The sequence below is a fragment of the Meriones unguiculatus genome, chromosome 3 (assembly GCF_030254825.1).
Source record: "Meriones unguiculatus strain TT.TT164.6M chromosome 3, Bangor_MerUng_6.1, whole genome shotgun sequence".
In the NCBI taxonomy this organism is placed as follows: domain Eukaryota; kingdom Metazoa; phylum Chordata; class Mammalia; order Rodentia; family Muridae; genus Meriones; species Meriones unguiculatus.
Window position 1 is genome coordinate 151,036,948 of NC_083351.1, and position 18,602 is coordinate 151,055,549.

General features: G+C 47.2%; 1 protein-coding gene across 1 annotated transcript in view; it reads right to left on the reverse strand.

The window, feature by feature from the left end:
- Igfbp7 (insulin like growth factor binding protein 7) overlaps positions 1–15,454 on the reverse strand; it is a 56,863-nt gene extending 41,409 nt beyond the window's left edge. Inside the window, exon 1 of the mRNA XM_021656161.2 lies at positions 14,949–15,454. Within this exon, the coding sequence (XP_021511836.1) occupies positions 14,949–15,420 (472 nt within the window). The 5' untranslated portion in view covers positions 15,421–15,454. The remainder of the gene's footprint in view (positions 1–14,948) is intronic.
- Positions 15,455–18,602: the final 3,148 nt, after the last annotated feature.

The following is an 18,602-nucleotide window of genomic DNA, read 5'->3' on the forward strand; positions in this document are numbered from 1 at the left end:
CACGGGCTTATGCTCTTCGGTGTTATTTTTAGAAAACACAGCGTTTTATCTGATCACCTCTTCTAATTTGTTTTACTATTTTCTCCCCCTCAGGAACTGAAACGACACACTGGTTACTTCACTTCACAAAGCAAACAGATCCTGGCGGTCTGCACAATCTGGGAGTTAGATCACCTGCAATTAGCCAGCTTGGACCTTGGGATTTGGGGATAATTTTATCATCCTGTTATCAGACAGGGCCACTGCCCAAACCTGAACAATTTAAATTGTTTCAATGTATCAGAGAACATCTGTTGATTCTCAGAAAAGCATATCTGTGAGCTTACAGAATACCCACAAGCATAAGAACTTTCTTGTGCTGGCTGTAATCTGCTCCTGGAGACCCGTAGAGATGAACAGGAAGTTTAACAAAGGGCACAAGCTGGAGTACATAGATTAAGAAGTATAAACAAAGTCAAGAGCTGAGGTTCACTCCTAGTCCCAGCACTCTGGAGGCTGAAGCGGGAAGACCATGAGTCTGACACTCATGTGTGGCAGGCTTGGGATTGAGTGGTGTGTGTGTGTATGTGTGTGTGCACGTGCCTGTATTCACACCAACTCCAAATTCTTGGTTCAGCTGCTTCTGTTTCCTGGTACCAGGAGCTGGGCCTGGACATCCAGCTGTACCGCATCATGGCGGCCTACTTTATGATGTACTGACGATACCCTATCACAGCCTTCTTCTCGGGAGTAAGAGGGTGATAACGCATATTCACCTACGGGGAAATTCTCATAGACCCCACTGTGCTGTTATGTTATCTCTCGGTCAGAAATGTGAAAAATTTTGCCGGAAACCGCAGGCAGCTTCCTCCGTGCTGTAAGTGTTTTGTCAGCAGTGTTATTAGCAGGAATAATGGTCTCACAGCCGACTAGGGTTGCTAACTGTGCTGGGGACTGACGCTCTGGAGGAAAGGAGAAACAAGACCCCCGCAGCCGCAGGCGCAGCCGCTTGCAGGGACTCAAGGACAGCTCCAAGGACAAGGGCTGTTTCTGATTTTAGTGAAGCCCTCAGATTTTTATCCTGTTAGTTTGGGTGAGGGTGGTGGTGGTTGAGCCTTTTGGGTTGTTTTGTTGTTTAGATACGGTCTTCCTGTGTTGCCTCATAACCTTCTTGCCACAGATTTATGAGTGCTGGGGTAATGTTGTCTTTTTTTTTTTTTTTTTTTTTTTTTTAGCAAAAATAAAATTAAGTTTGCCTATATTCCCAGGACACGAAGAAGCGGCACAGCAGCTGAAATTCATTAACAAGTATTTATAAATGTAGACTCTAAATCCATCCTGGTTTGTTCACAGGGTGAAACATTTAACATGAATTGTTGAAGACCCACAGGAAGGCAGCACCCTCACTGTCTCACAGGAAAACTGTACCTCCTTAGAACTTTTTTATTTTTTTTCCCAAGGAACTAGAGAGAGAGAATGATTTAAACTTATTGTATATTTTTCTTAGCATTTATTAAAGTATTTAAACACACCTTAAAATTAAAAACTTTTTCTATTGTGTATGGGTGTTTTGATTGTATGTATGTCTGGTGCCTCAGGGGCCAGAAGAGGGTTTTGGATCCCCTGCAAACCATATTTGTGAGCTGCCACATGGGTTTTGAGAGCCAAACCTGGGTCCTCTGGAAGAGCAGCTAATGCACTTACATGCTGAGCCATCGTCTCCAACAACTTGGATAATTCTTCTGCTTTTTGTATTGAACTACTACTAGTTCAGTCACAGACAAGCAGTAGATAAGACCCAGTGATCTGAAGCAATAATAAATTCATTTATACGCTATGCATCAAGGCAGTTATATTACTTATAAGCTCCTATGGCATGTAACCGAACGATAATGTATTTTTCATTATATGCACAGGTTGTAAGTGTGGTTGTACCCCTGTTCCTTTCTCTACTCCTGGGAAATATGCTTCTGGTGACTAGGGAGACAGTGTGCAGGGCTGAAAAGACACGTTTGCATGCATGTGTGTACATCTTCCGTGTCTGCACGTTTTTACTGACTCTTGGCTTACACAAGGGCTGCTCTGTTTTGAGTTTCACCGCCTATTCTGCCTTTCTGCACTTCCCACCCAGCTAGGACAGACGTCAGAGATGTTGGGATCTTTCTTGAAACATACATTTCCTTTCGGCACACGGCACAACATGTACAAAGAACAAGCACTTGATGAGAATCAAGGGGCTAATTTTTCGCTAGCCTGTAGAAGGACAACAAGAAATGGAGGAAGGGGAATCTCCCATATAACCTTCCTGCTGGGCGGGAAATAAGAGTGGAAATTCTATTTGCAAGGAGTGAAGGGTCAGAAGGTCAAGGGTCAGGATAAAATCCAGCTTGCTCCGGAACGATCGAATCTGGGACAGAATGTGTTCGTCGAATCAGGAGGCAACCCCCAAATGGTTCCTGAAATGTCTGCTCCTGACCATCATATTACAGTGGGACACAGAGAGCAAGCCCAACTCACACACGCGTTCTGCCTTCACTGTCCCTGCAAGATCCCTACTGCTTGTCGCTGAGATGGTCATTTCCCAGTGTCGTCAGCCCTCCCTTGCGGGTTCACACTCGCAAACACTTGTTACCCTCAATCAAACCCTTACACACACAGAGCAACCTTCAGACGCACACAGCAAGGTTCCCAGGGTCCCTCTGTGTTACCTCCAGGAGCAGCACGTTGGTATGTACTAACCCTGGGCCCGAAGCAACCTGGGAGGACACAAGTACTGCAAATAATGACCATATACCACAGCTGTGTTCTCTGCCGCCGCCACCTAGCTGAAGGTGACGGGAGACTAGCTCACCTTCCCAAGGGGCTAAATGCTGTCCTAACATGGCTGAACGTTCCCAACACACTGTTAACTCAGGCAACTCCCATGTCCACCTGGTGAGGCTGATGGCATCGCTGTGTTAGGGAACAACAACAAGAATGCGCCGATCAGAAGGGTCTCGGCTGAGTGACAAGAGGTCTCCTCTAGGCTGGGGGACCTGCAAGTTGAACGGAGCTTCCTCACCCTATTAGAGACTCCAGAGAGGTGACGGTGTGACGAAGGTCCCTCTTTCCAATAGGGTGCCTGAAAAATCCATCTTCCGTCATCCATACATTTGTTCATTCAGTGCCTTCCACACACCCAGGTTAAATGATGCTGGGGATTCAGTGGTGAGCAAAGCAGATGAAATCACAAGGCTCAAGGACAGGTCCGATCACATAGGTTTTGGTAAATTCTTAAGTGACACTGACAGAGACAAACACATTTCCACTTTGTCCATTGAACTAGCCAGGAGATAAGACAGAGGCAAGCCCTGAGTTGCCTGCAACGTGGCAGGCCATCATGTGTTTCAAGAGCTGCCATTTGCTCTGGGGGACATGGCATCCTTTGGCTGTAAAACACTGAATTCTGGGTAAACAGAGCATAACTGTAAACTGACCATAACTGTAAACTGAGCATAATCGGTAAACTGACCGATCATATTAGAATTTCCTTAAGAATAAGAGTCCCCTATAGTCAGCGGAAGTCACTTTAAAACAATAACAGTTCCAAGCCTGGGCAGGACGGTTAAATCATCTGGAAAGCGTTTATGAGTTCCTTGGCGCAGCTCACGTCCAGACCAATTAAGTCGGGGTCTTGGAGTGGAGCTCGGGAATTGCATTCTGGGACACACCCTGACACTTCTGTTGCACAGACCAGCTAGGGACAACTGCTCCAGACGGTGAGGTGGCCTCCTACCTAGAGAGTGGCAGGTCGCAACGCTCTGCCAAGTTCACTCAGCTTGCGGGTGCTGGGTCTGCGAAGCTAGTCATTTTCCTAGCCCTCTCAGCTGCACACTCATTGCTTTTGCTCTCTATTCCACACTTGACAGTAAATGTTATCATCTCTCAGACACAGGCCGCCAACCTAAGTGAGCACCTCCTGAGTCTAAATTTGTTCATTTATAGTTGAGTGTTTTGATTTCTCAAACGTGTCTCCTGCTAAGCTGAGGCTGCATGCGTAGGCCAAAGAACAGAAACACAGCAAAGGAGCTATTATTATTATTATTATTATTTTAATCAACATAATTCCCAGCACACATGCCTCCCCAGCACTAATTGTGTTCCACAGTTTTCCAAACTGTGGTTTTTATTCACTATCCTCTACGAAGCCAATAGTTTAACTATATATATATATATATATATATATATATATATATATATATATATATTACAAACAATTTATTACTGCGTATTCCCACGTAAAAGATGCTGGAAGAACACATAAGGAAGAGGTGGGGCAGAGATTACCGCATTGAATGACCCCTGAACCCAGAGCTGTGGGCTAAAGCCAGTAAAGGGTGCTGCAAGAAAAACAGTATGTGTGACACTGGGCTGGAAGACAGACACTTTCAGTGCTGCAAAGTCATGGAGTCCAAGCACATGTGCTAGGCAGCACTAGACCCTGCCCACAGAGTCTGAGATCCCATAAGGACCTACAGAACGAGGTGGAAGTTTCTAGAATCTCACCTCTAGTACTATCACTCTACGGATTGTGGAGCCATAAACAAAGTTCTCAGATCTGACCTGGAGACATTTAAGGCAGTGTTGTGTTTGCATTGGTCAGAGTGAGACCACATCACACCATAGAAAGGATGCCTTCTTCTTCTTCTTCTTCTTCTTCTTCTTCTTCTTCTTCTTCTTCTTCTTCTTCTTCTTCTTCTTCTTCTTCTTCTTCTTCTTCTTCTTCTTCTTCTTCTTCTTCTTCTTCTTCTTCTTCTTCTTCTTCTTCTTCTTCTTCTTCTTCTTCTTCTTCTTCTTCTCTTCTTCTACTCTTTTTTTAATCTTGAGAGGAAGTCCCTCAAGGTAGCCTAAGCCAGTCTGGAACTTCCACGCCGCCTACCCAGCCTTCTTTTTTTTTTAATTTTTTCTTTATTATTTTTTATTTTTTTATTAATTACACTTTATTCACTTTGTATCCCCCCATGAGCCCCCCTCCTCCCCTCCTGATCCCACCCTCCCTCCCTCTTCTTCACGCATGCCCTTCCCCAAGTCCACTGATAGGGGAGGTCCTCCTCTCCTTCCTTCTGATCTTAGTCTATCAGATCAGATCAGATCAGATCAGGAGTGGCTGCATTGTCTTCTTCTGTGGCCTGGTAAGGTTGCTCTCCCTCAGGGGGAGGTGACCAAAGAGCAATGCCCCAGCCTTCTAAGTGTTGGCATTACAGGTATGAACCCCTGTACATGGCTTTTGTTGTTTCAAAGGCACTTAGAAACGCACTCAGGCTTCATAGTGCCAGTAACGATAAAAATGGAAGTGAATCAATGTAATGAGACCTTTCCGTCTACCAGATGTCAATATTGTTTTCCTGTATTATCTCACCTTCCTAATACCTTTAAGAAGGGGAATGGATATAATCATAGATACTTTTCAGGCAGGAAAACAACAAATGGAGCAAGTTTGGGTCAGACAAGTAGTGACGAGGCATGAAGGACCTGCCCAGAGATCTGACTCCAGAGTGCACATGCTGAAGCTCCGTGCTGTAATTCTTCACACACACCAAGCAGGGCTTGCCTGCTGCAGCACACGGCATGCACACCACAAATTAAAGGCTGTCAGAGACAGTCTGGTATCAGCCCTGAAGTCCCATTAAACCCACAGTCATCATGGGCTGGGAGCCGTCTCCCTGACCTTTGGCCTTGTCCTCATTGAGGCATAGGTTTGAGCTGATGGATGGAGTGACTAAGATCCCACGAGAGCTGAAAAACACTTTCTCAAGGTGGTGTTAAGAAAAGAAGGGGGTAAGCCCCATTTCTGGATGTTGTGTACTCCTGCCTCTCCAAGGTGGCATGCCAAGTGTTTGCTTCCTGTGCTCTTCCAGGGGCGGGTCAGGTGTGGCTCTGGACTCTGGAGACTTGAGCAACTGTGTTGAGCAGAGCTCACCACTTAAAAACTCGACTACAGCTCTGTAACAAGCAAAGGCCAGGGGGACAGGGAAAGAAAGGCCTAGTTCTTTGAGCTCAGCTAGACAGGAAAAAGGGGGCAGCCTGCAATGATGGGCCAGGCAGAAGGGGTGAAAAGAAAAAGGCCTCAGATGAGAGAGCATCAGGGTGGGAGCGTGGGGGTGGGAGGCTCCCTTTGCCTCATTTCGGCTGAGTCTAGAAAGCCCTGCCCTGCCCTGCCCTGCCAGTTACTGTCTAGTGAACCAAAGGCTCCGTGGTATACAAAGTTCCAAGTTGGACCCACTCTTCTCTACCACTCTGAGCCTCTGATCCGAGACACACCTGAACCCACAGGGGCCTCTGGCTCTGAAGCCCAGGCTTGTCAAACATCTGGCAGCATCTTCATCTCTGCTCTAGCCTGCCCTCTCCAGCCGGGCTTAGCATCTTTAATAAGGGGCCACCCTGCAGGACTGCACTCCTTGATGTCTGTGCTCAGAGAGAAGCACGCATTTCATTCTCCATCAAAAGCTGGTGGCTTCCCGAGGGGGTCCTTTGGAAGCCAAGGATGCCACGTAATTGCTGAAGCCACTATTGAAATCCTCTCTTTGCATCCCCGAGTTCTGAAAACTCCCGTGGAGAATGAGCAGGCTTGGAGTCCTACTGGCCTGGGCTGCCCTGACACATTCCTGAAACTTCATTTTTGTGTGGTCCCTTTCAAAACCTTTGGAAGGTTCCAGGAGATCCATTTCTTGATAAATGTTTTCATCTCTGACTGGAGTCAAGCCATAAGAGAGCAGAGCAGATGTCGGATCCAAAGCGTTTCCAACTCCACCGCTTGACCACTGGCTGAGGCTAATTTGTGCTGATGTAAATGAAATGCCTGGGAATGTTTCTCGTTCGAGGGAAGACAAGCCATGATGAAACTCATCACTATGTGCTGACTTAAAAAAACAAAGCAAAACAAAGCAAGCCCCGGTAGAAGCTCGAGATGTCCCTTCTTCCGGAAAAAACATCATGAGAAACAGGGCAATGACAGTCAGCTGCACTAAAACCTGGTAGAATATTAAAGCACTAGTTTTTTGTTTGTCCCCCCAGAGTCAAAACGGAACAGGCTTAATTAAGTCCTCAAATTCTTCCATGAATTTTTCTCCTGCACCTTGTCAAGAGTCTACCACTACCAACATACAGACTTCAATATCTACAAATGCAAATTAATTCACGACAGCGGCACTACCAGGCACCAGCCTTAGGTCAAGAAGACTGAGGATGGGAGAAGAGAGGTATGCTGGGATTACAGGTGCACACAGCCACGTCTAGCTTTATTCATGGTTTGAGCTTCACAGTCATCCTGTGGGGAGGCCCCAATTGAACCATCACACACTCTTATCCTGAGGTTGTGACAGGTCTTTTCACAGAAGCCGGCTCTCTGAACCTGTCAGTTTGGCTTGGCTTGGCCTCGGCCTCATCGGCACTTACTGTGGGTAAAATGATACCTCATGAACGGGCCTTTGTCAATGCTTGGTTACTAGGTCTGTTTTACCTGGCTTGAACCTTTCTTATTTTTCAGGGGGCAAGACTCCTCCTGTGTTACTCTGGCCTGCTTCTGGGAACAGCAGGATTTCCTCCCTGGATTTCCTGGACAGCTTTGCTCCCACCACCGCTGAGTGTAGGGGGCAGCGTCTGCTGTTAGGTCCCAGCTGTGGCGAGTTAACCTTGCCTCGCTGTCCTCTGTGAACCCAATGTGCTGAAGCAATTCGGCACATTAGCTTTTTCAAAAAAGTCAGATCATTTTTCCATTAATCATATTTGGGATAAAACACGGTTTCCCACCTTGTCTATCTACGGGTTTCTTTCTTCTCCTGCCTTCCATCAGAGTCTTGGTGTGTGGTGTGTGTAGGGGTGCTTTTCACTGCCCTGGAAAACCCCTGTAGCACCCCTGGGGGTGATATTTGTGGGCATTTTGAGTGCCCCTCCCCTGACTCCACTCACAAAGAACGAAGGATATCTTGGGACGTCGTTACTAGTGCCTTAGAGAGCAGGAACATGACATGTTGGGTATACCTGAGTCTCCGTCACTTTCAAAACTTTCTGATCATGTCACTCGTCAGCTTCCAAAGGAAGCCACATTCATGGATCCCCCTGGCCTAATTCTTTTGGCAACAATTCAGTCTTCCCTTTCTGCTGGTCGCTAAGATGATATTTGTGCTGCTATTAAAGGCACAGAGGAGCTCAGAACCCATACGGGAGAGCTGGAGGTAAAGGAAGCTCACAACCGAATCCACTGGGAGGCAGATTCTAGAGCTAGGGAGGCCTACTGCCCTTGGACTCTCCCCAGAACGAGAGAGGCCAGCTGCCCCTGGACTCTACCCAAGGGCGTTTTGTGTCACTGAGCTGTCCAAAAGAAAACTATATAAGGCAGTTTCTTCCAGAAGGCAAGTCTGTAGTGGACCCTTCTAGGGACAGGACAGAAATATTAAAGATGTCAGTAACTGCCTGCTCAGCTGCATCATTCCATCTAACAGTTCAACACTGTGAAGGAGGGGGAAGCCTTAACGGCCTCCTCTCCTCTGCCTCCTGACTGAGGTAATTTCTCACCTCTAATGAGATTTGCTCAACTCCCACACGATTTACAGTATTCAGGCTATAGTTTTCTTCCTAGTATGTAATTTGAATGTGCCTGTGGCTATTTAATTCAGGCTTTTAAATTCTGAAGAACTGTGGCACAGGCACTTGGCATTGACATCTCTGGTGTGCTTTTCTTTAAAACAGTGATTCTCTGCCTGTGGGTCACAACCTCTTTGTGGGGGGGGGGGTCACATATCAGATATTCTGCATGTCAGATACTTCCGTTATGATTCATAACACTAGAAAAATCACAGTTATGAAGTAGCAATGAAATAAGTTCATGGTTGGGGCTCACCACAACACAAGGGACTGTATGAAAGGGTCCCAGCGTTAGGAAGATGGAGAACCACTGCTCTGAGAGGACCCTGAATCTTTTACCACTTCTTCAAGGTTGCCTGTTTCCTTTCTAAAGCTGCTTCAGGAGCTCAAAGCTTCTCTACAATTTAGTGCCTGAAACAAGATAAAGCAATAAGGAAGAATTACTAAAAGCTATATTCAACAAGGGCAATCAAGGCCAAGAAAGTTAAAGAGCTATAGAGGCATTATTACTAGGCGTTATTATTATGATATTTTATTGATGATATAGTATTATTATTTTCTTTCAGCATAACATTTTTATTGATTATTTGGGAATTTCACATCATGAACCCTCATCATAAGTCTCACTTTTCAGTCCTCTCAGGTCTGTCCCAACCCTTGTGACTCCGAGGAGGAGGAGGAGGAGGAGGAGGAAGAGGAGGAGGAGGAGGAGGAGGAGGAGAAGAAGAAGAAGAAGAAGAAGAAGAAGAAGAAGAAGAAGAAGAAGAAGAAGAAGAAGACGACAAGTCCAATCTGTGTTGCCCACATACGCACTGGAGCATGGTCAGACTCTTAGTGGTCAGCCCCTTAAAGAAAACAGAGTCCTTCCCACCTGCACCCCAGCCAGAAGCCATCAATTGTGGAGAGCTACACTTCAGTCTCCTTATCACAAATTTAAAGTGTTTTCTTCGATGTCCGTCTAGGCTGTCACTTTTTGGGTGGGGAGGGGTGGGGGTTGTCACAGAAGCCTTTTATGTCCCACTTTCTCAACTGCGAGTCTGCAGTCATCGATACTCTTTTGGCACCCCCACCCCCTCCTCTCCGTCAATCTAAGACTGCTCTTAGTAAGACAAAGTTCAGAAGCATAGGGAACACTGGGCACTCCCAGGTGAACACACCTGTCCTGGCAAGTTAGGGTCTTGGGACTGACAGTTCTTAGACTTTTTCCCCCCCTTCTAATTGTCTTTTGTGTACCTGGACTAATCTCTCTTCAATTCCTCCTGTACCAACTTCACCTTCAGCCTCTGTAAAAAAGGACCTTTTACTCTCTGCTCCTATGAGTTTGACATTTTAAATTTCCATGTAGAAGTGAGATCAGTATTTGTCTCCTTAAGCATAGCTTATTTAACAGTATTCCAGGTTCACCCATGTTGTCACAAATGACAAGATTTCCTTCTTTTGTAAGGAAATATTCCATCTCCTCTTCCTTCTAACTGCATTCCCATTTCCACACAAGCTCTTCTCTAGCGGTTTTTTTTTTTTAAGATTTATTTATTTTATGTACCAGTGCTCCATCTGCATGAACACCAGCATGCCAGAAGAGGGCATCAGAGCCCATTACAGACAGTTTGTGAGCCACCTTGTGGTTGCTAGGAATTGAATGCAGTTCCTTTCAAAGAGCAGGTGATGCTCTTAACCACGAAGCCATCATCTCTCCAGCCCCTAACTATTTGTGTGTGTGTGTGTCTATCTCAGCCAGGATATCACTCTTTCAAGAAGTCATCATTGGCTCTTTCCCCCTAAATCTGGACACTCTCCTCTGCATAAACCTGTCCTTCCCCCATGACAGAGTTATCTCGACAAAACATTACATTGACATGTCCAGTCTTAAGATAAACTGGTTCACTATCAAGTTCATGGACTGTTGGGACTCTTCTGTTTCAGCTTCCGTGGAGCTCATGGGTTCACTCAAGGCCAGCAACAGCACAAAAAGATTTATTTATTTGTTATGTATACAGTGTTCTGCCTGCATACCAGAAGAGGTATGCAGACAAAATAGATGGTTGTGAACCACCATGTGATTGCTGGGAATTGAACTCTAGACCTTTGGAAAAGCAGCCAGTGCTATTAACCTCTGAGCCATTGCTCTAGACCAGCACAGTAGTACTTAAATGACATGTTACCAACCTTAAAGTTTAAAATGCATTCCTTAAAGAAAGGGTTTAAAATTTGTCAAACAAACTTCCTTAAAGCTTCTTCTTCTTTTTTTTTTTTTTTTTTTTTTCTTACAGCACAGCCCCTGCACCTGATTCTAGCCATTGGCAGAATGGGGATTTGGCAGAAAGTGACCATGATATTAGAGCTCAAGATGGCTGAATACAGGAAGCTAAGTCAATGTCAGATAAATTTCCTGCTTAGACTCCAGGAAGGCAGAAATAAAAGGGGGGGGGGAAGCACACAGCAGGGTGCCCACTCTCCACATTCCCAGAGGAAGGCACTTCCCTAAAGATCTCCTCTGTTTAACTGACAAACATATACCAAGTTCCCACCGTTAGCCAGGCACCGTGTTGGAAAGAAATTATAAGATGGAGGCTGCCCTCTAATCTGGGAAGAGACAGACATTTAAAGGAGCCTTCTGAGATGGTAGGATGGTCTATACAGCACAGCTTATTCTCCGCTCAGGCCAACGGCCCTGCCCTTCCTTTTGCTGAGGCCCTCCGATCTGTCCTCTTCTGTCTGCCTCACTCACTGCCAGCCTCCCTCATCCCTAGCCTCTACCCTATATCCCTGTAGCACATTCTTCACAGTACACATGTAAAATTATGTTTCTGTCTAAAGCTTACACTAAATGTCGCAGCTAAGAAGTTGTGTTTATTGTATTCAGAGCGGTTTACCCAGTGACTAGAAGAGTGAATAAGTGAATTCATCCCTTAGTCAGTTCAAGTTACTATTTGGACCCTTGCTGATTTGGGCTCTTTGGGTGACAAAGATTCTCTTCTCATATAGCACTAACTTTCTGTTTGAACAATGACACCGGTCTTCAGCCAGTGGTTTCTACAGATAATTGTCATGACATTTCATCACCAAAAAACGCCGTGAGACAGGTATAACTGTAACCCATCCTACAGTTGAGGAACCCTATGGACAGGCCATGAGAGCCCAGAGCTAGTGATTCATGGCAGAGTTAACATCCACATCCAGGGAGTCATATTCGACAGCTGACTGTCAGTCATGGCATCTTTATATGGATACAGACACAGCATGGATCCAGTAAGGATTTGTTGCTGTTGAACAGTATTAGGAACGTCAGGACAACATGATGGAGAAGGAGGAATCAGGTCTCACAAAGAAAGTGACAAGAATGCCAACGGAGGGTGAGGTTGTGTGAGGTCTCTCGTGTGTCTCTTTCTCTCTCTCTCTCTCTCTCTCTCTCTCTCTCTCTCTCTCTCTCTCTCTGTGTGTGTGTGTGTGTGTGTGTGTCTGTGTATAGCATATAGGCAGGAGGCATTCCTGGTAGAAGGCACAGCATTTCCAAAGGCACGCAGGACAGCAGCCATATATTGTGGCAGGAGCAGAAGGAAACTGGAGGGGAGAGGCCAGGTGGGATTACACTGTGAAGACCCTCCTCTTGCCTGAGTGGCAGTTCAGACTTGGCCACGGAAGTACTAAGAAGAGAGACCCTGAGTAGTGGCATTCTGGGCCCACAAGTGGAAATTCTGAAGGGAGAGAAAATGGTACCTAGATAACCAGAGTAACGAAGTGGGTGCCAAGGAACTCAGAGTTAAAGTACTGTAAACAAATGGTCTGAGAACTGGGAGAGAAGAGCAGCACCAACTTTATGACAGGCCTTATCACCTCCGTCTCAATTCTTTTTATTAAACAGATTTGTCAAGCCTTCCCCGTTCCAGTTAGCCAGGCACCCTAGTGAATTCTGCTGGCATTCAGTCCACAGTGACAGCTCCAAGAGTTGAGATTATTATCTCATCATCTTTCTAACAGATTTTGAAGCAGATGGCTTTGCCTTCAACTCCAGAAATACAGAACCAAGTAGGACAAGCTCTCTCTAGGAGGCATTAAATGGTAATTTCAGTGAAGAGCAACACCAGGAGGTGCTCCAGGGATCCAGGAAAAGTGCTCCTCAATTTGTCACTCGGACACATACTTTCTTAGTTGTCAAGACCAGATTTGCTCTGTGCATCCCCAGCTGTACGCAGCTGAAGCTGGCTAGCTGCTCGACAAATACTATGTTTACTGAAATTGAAAGAACAGAATGCAGATGGCCTATTTCACTGGGGCTGAGTTCTGCAAAAAAGCACCTTCTCCCCCTCAGTGCAAACACAATTTAAGTTTAGAGGAAAGAAGTGGCTAGAGGAAGTAAGGAAATGCATTTTTATTCTCTGCAAAGACTCAGTACTAAATGGAATATAAGTACATGGTACTCTGTCCATCTACCTCCTGTCATTGTCAAACTACACCCAGGACCCAAGCACAAAGGAGACCTAGTTTCCCCCACCACTCATTCTTCTCTGCTGTGGAAAGGTATCCTGGCAGCTCTCTGTCCTTTCCTGCTGTCTCTGGCACCTTCCTACCCCGTGTTTGTCAGCATGGTGCTGAGAGAAGAAAGTTCGCTTTATGTCAAGTTTCCAGTTTTCGATTCGATTTTTCTCACCATCTTCCCAAGCATAAAGACAAAGCCAGGCTGTAGCCTTAAAGGAGTCTGGAGCCCGGAGAGGGACTGAGGAGTTGGGCACCACTGGCAATGAGGAAGGCTAGATCTGCTCACTTATCATACTTCCTCATCAGACTGTGTGAGTGCTGAGAGTAAGAAGTAGCAAGGGAGAAAAGGATACTCCCCTCAAAAAAAAAAAAAAAAAAAAAAGACAGGAAAATAGAGGGGGACAACTTGGGAGGAGGAAATAGAGTGGGGAGGAAAGGAGAGGGTAAAGACTAAAGGGCTAAATAGAATAAAAGCACATTTATAAAATGTATACAGTGTCATAACAAAAGCCATCATTTTGGATAATTAAAATACACTAACAAAATAACAAACTAAACTGGTCACAAGGGGGAGGAAACAACACCACTAGGAAAGCCGCCAGGCACATGGGCCCTGATAGGGCAAAGGGGCCTGGACTCCGAGACTGTGGGAAAGACGTTTCCCCTTGGGATGTTTGTAAGAAAGTCCCAAGATCTGGAAGGAATTCTAAATGTGCATTTCCCTTCACGATGTGACTGTCATGCAAGAGCCAAACGGAAAAATGGCTGTTTCTGTTGGAAACAGGGATGCGTGGGCTGTGACTTGATACATCTGAGGCGATAATGCCCTAAGTGGGTAACTGTGAGTTACACCATCTAAGGCTTTCAGTATTGAACTTTGAGGCGAATGGCACACGGCCTACTTGCTGGGTTTCTGGGAAAAGCTGTAAAGGAAAGACTGCTACTTGGAAAGTCTGGAGAAAGTCTGAGCTGTGTTCAAGAAGCAACAGCTGAGTTTCCTCCCCTCCCCTTCTACCTTGGCTGGGCCCGGTACAGCAGCTGCCAGCCCGGGGCTCTAACTTTCCCTCAAATGACTGCTCATGGAAAATGTTATTTTAGGCGCTAGAGTTAAAAGTTTCTGATTTTTTTTTTTTTTGTCCCAACCTCAGACTTTATTTTTTCCTACTTCATTTGTGCAAGTTTGGATTAGTACAGAACACAATAGACAAACATAATGTCAAAGGCATTCCGGCTGAACCTTGAATCCTGTGGACAAATTACGGAAAAAAAACAACCAAGGCCCCAAAAGAAAAACACGGTCAGGGAGGTCACCACATCAAAGCATTTGAGTTTTTCTTTTTCTTTCTTTTCTTTTTTCTTTCTTTTTTTTTTATCCCAAAGTATAATGGTCTAGCTAGATCACTGTTTGAAATTGGAACCTCCAGTACATGAATATTAACATGAAGCCCAACTTTAAAAATTCTTATTATCTAGTTACTAAATCCACTTTCTGAAAGTCTTTACTTCGTATTTCTCCGCTACCCTGGTCTACCCACCTCTCTGTACACACCCAAGCAAAGGATGAAGTGAAAAGGTTTTGCAAGAGCTGGGCGGCTTTTGGGAATTGCCCCGCCACCCCCGAGACGGGTGCACTGTGGGGACGGAGGAGCCCGAGGTCTCGGAAAAATCTTTTCTATATTTACCCCGGCTCCTGCCATTTCTCACTTTCTTGGCGCACACAGGAAACTCCAAATAAAACCATCCAAAAGACGGCGGGGGAGGCGGTTCCCCCGGCTCGCGACCCCACCCCGCGGCCTCCAACTCCTCCCTCCCGCGGGGATGCTCTGCAGCGGCGGCGGGAGGGAGCGGGCGGGGAGCGCGCCGGTGCCCACCTTGCTCGCAGGTGCCCTTGCTGACCTGGGTGATGGCCTTCTCCCCGCGGCTCTCGGCACGCAGGCTGGCGGCGCGCAGCTGGCAGCCGCTGGGGTAGGTGGTGCCGTCGCTGCCGCACACCGGGTAGCGGCTCTTGCACACGCACACGGCGAGGGTCGCGGGCCCGCCGGCTGCTGCCCCGGCTTTACCCTTCCGCCTCTTGCGGCTCTTCACGCACTCCATGCCCGGCGCGCAGTGCCCCCTGCCGGCCGCGCCGCCCCCGCACGGCTCCCCCTCGCCGCGAGCGCACACCGGGCAGCAGCCGCACGCGTCCCGGGTCTCACCCAGCGGGCAGCCCAGTGGGGGCAGCGCGGGGCAGGAGGCCGGCACGCACGGGCCGCAGGCGTCCGAAGAGGAGGAAGAGGAGAGGGGCAGGAGCAGGAGCAGCAGGCCGGCCGCGCCGAGCAGCAGGGCGCGCTGCGGCCGCTCCATGGCGGGGTTGGCTGGGCGCGCGAGTGAGCGGCCGGGGCCCCCGGGGCCGCCCCTTAAAGCGGCTGCCCCGCCCGGCGCTCCGCGGGGGCCCTCCCCGGGGCGGGGAGTCTGCCCGCTGCCCGCCCCGTTCCGCTCGCCCGCCCGCGCTCCTGCCACCCTCCGCGGTGGGCATCTCCACTGCCCTGGCGGGCCGGGCTCCCGCACGCTACGCTGGCCCGACCGGCGCCCGCTCAGCCCCCTGCCCACGTCCGTTCCACCCATCACTAGAGGGAATGAGCCTCCGGCATCTCCTCTTTTTCCCCTGATCCAGATGTTTTTACTTTTTAACAAGCGGGATTTTATGAGAACGCGCTGTTTAAATCCATTAAATTCTCGGGGCCTGAGAAACCCGAGTGCTTTCTTTGTGGTTACTCTTAAGGATGAACCACAAACGGAGTGTTTTTTTTTTTTTTTTTTTTTCTCTCTCTTTGGCTACAGGGTCAGTGTGGTTTTGGATGGCATGTTTCCCTTTTTGGATCCTCATAATCTTGCTTCTCTCTCATATCGCACAAGCTACCTCATGCTGAGGGAAGTTTAAAACTCCTCAAAAAAATTTTTTTTTTGTTTATAGAATTATTTTTACCTTCTGTGGACGGATGTGTTGGCTGCATGCATGCGTACTTCATGTGTGTGTACCTGGTGCCTTTGGGGACTAGAAGACCTTATACCCTGTTATTGGAGTTACAGAGAGTTGCAAGCCGCCCTTTGGGTGCTGGGACTCGAACTCAGGTCCCGGAGTGAAGCTGCTACTCTCTTAACTGCCGAGCCAGCTCTCTAGTCTCTTAAAAATTTAAAAAGCATTTTTTTAAAAATTTTGTGTTTGTGAGTGTGTATGTTTGTGGGCCCACATGCCACACGTATGGAGGCGGGGCAGCTGATTTTCTGTCCACTGTATGGGACCGAACTCCGGTCAGGCTGGTTCGAGAACCGCTGGCCTGTGTTATTATTTAAAACACACAGAAAAGACCCTTTAGAGGAAAAGCCACTATTCTGCCTGCAGGAACAATGGTCTTGTGTCACTGGAACTGTCGTCTTTCTTTAGAATATTTGGGGCTTCAGTGCCCACACTAACAGCAGGGGTCAGGGTCTCTGGTCCCAGAAGGTAGAATTTGCCGCAGAGCCAGCTGGAACCTACAGAAGTGTTAGCCATAGGGACTATATTAAAACTCTTTTCCACCCAGAAAAGGGGGCGACTGACTTTGGCTCCTCTTTAGCATATTCTAGAAAAATGGCATGTTAAAATATTGACTCAACAGTTAAAAAAACAATAGACATTTTTTAAATTTCAGTATTTATTTATTAATTTTACATCTCCACTATAGCCCCTCCCTCCTTTCCTCCCGGACCCACCCTCCCTTCCTAATTCCCCTATCCCCCTCCTCTACTCCTCAGAGAAGGAGTGCCCTCACTCTTCACCCACCCCAGCATATCAAGTCGCATCAAGACTGAGTACAACCTCTTCCCCTGTGTCCTGGCAAGGTAGCCCCGTCAGGGGAAAGTGATCAAAAAATCAGGAAACAGCGTCCATGTCAGAGTCAGCCCCCATTCCCCTTACTAGGGAACCCATATTAGGACTGAGCTGCCCAATGGCTACATCTGTGTAGAGGGCTTAGGGTCCAGTCCATGGTCTTTGGTTGCTACTTCAGTCTCCACAGCCAACCCCTGGGCCCTGGTTAGTTGGCTCTGTTGGTCTTCTTGTGGAGCTCCTGTCCCCTATGGGTTTGTCTATCTTCCCTGCCCCCACTCTTCCACAAGACTCCTTGAGCTCCACCCAATGATTGGTTGAGGGTCTCTGCATCTGTTTCCATCAGCTGCTGGGTAGAGCCACCTTGACAGCTATGCCAGGCTCCCGTCCGCAACGGGAGAGTATATAGCAGAGTATCGTTAATCATGTCAGGGGTTGGCCGTATCCCAGGGGGTGAGGCTCACGTTGGGCCAGTCATTGGTCTGGTGGCTTTGGAAAGCCAGGAATGAGAGTCTATTTCTTTTCCTCCCTTTTCTCTCCTTCCTTTCTCTTATTTTGGTCTGTTCTCTCAAGGCTGGTCCTGAGAAGGACTGAGAAGGGAAAGAGCAGGAAGTGCCTGTTTCTTGTATGGCTACCTACATCAGCCCTTTCATCATCACTGCTGATTTTACAGTCATGCTGAGTATCCATGGATAATTGGTACGAGGCAGGTCTCCAAAGATTAGCTCTCTTGTAGGGCCCAGATGTTCGTTCCTTGAAGGGACTTGTGGTGTCTTTTCACAGCCCAGTTCGCTGGCACGAGAAAGGACAAAAGCAGCTGATGTCCAGGAGCTGAGCCAATCTCACAGCTAGGCCACAGTGTTTTCACAAGTTGACCTGACATCAGCAGCCAGGCCCCAGTGTTATTAGAAGCCCAGCTGATGCTTGCAGCTGAGCCATACTGTTGTTCTGCGGGGCATAAACAATCCCACCGATCATGCTCTTTAGACAAGGTCATCATGTCACCCAGAAATACCAAATGGCACCTACACCCCTATGCAAAGCTGCTTTGCAAATTACAGCTCTGTCTTGCTGCCACCTGCCTTCCCTCCAGATAGAATGTATTCCCCCTCTCTTCCTAGGGGAGACTTCCCAAGTGGATGCTTGGAAGCATAGAAGGTACCAAACTATATATCATATGTAAAATCTAATTTTTAAATCAGTCACATATTAGGAACGGTGACAATTAAAATAGAATAATTATAGCAACATATTGCAATGAACTTTAAAATATACGACTTGTTTACTTATGGAATTTTCCGTTTAGCATTTTCAGGCCTGATTGGTTGTGAGTAATCAAAATAGGGAGAGCAGAACTTCCGCTGAGGAGAGATGACTGTGCTCATGGAACTGTCCTGCTTCCTGATGGCACCAACCCACAGCCAGTTCTGGCCTCCTTTCACTCAGCTGAAGCGCAAGCTCTTTTACAGGTCCTTCCATCACTCTTTCGAGAGAACCTCAGTGTTCAACGTGATGTCCACCCTCTTGTGGTAAGTAATAGACTTAACTTACTGAGCTGTAAATGCTTCCCTTTTAATCATCAACTGGAGGGCAATAACACATGGATGATTTGCCATTTAGTTTCCTTCTTCTTCTTCTTCTTCTTCTTCTTCTTCTTCTTCTTCTTCTTCTTCTTCTT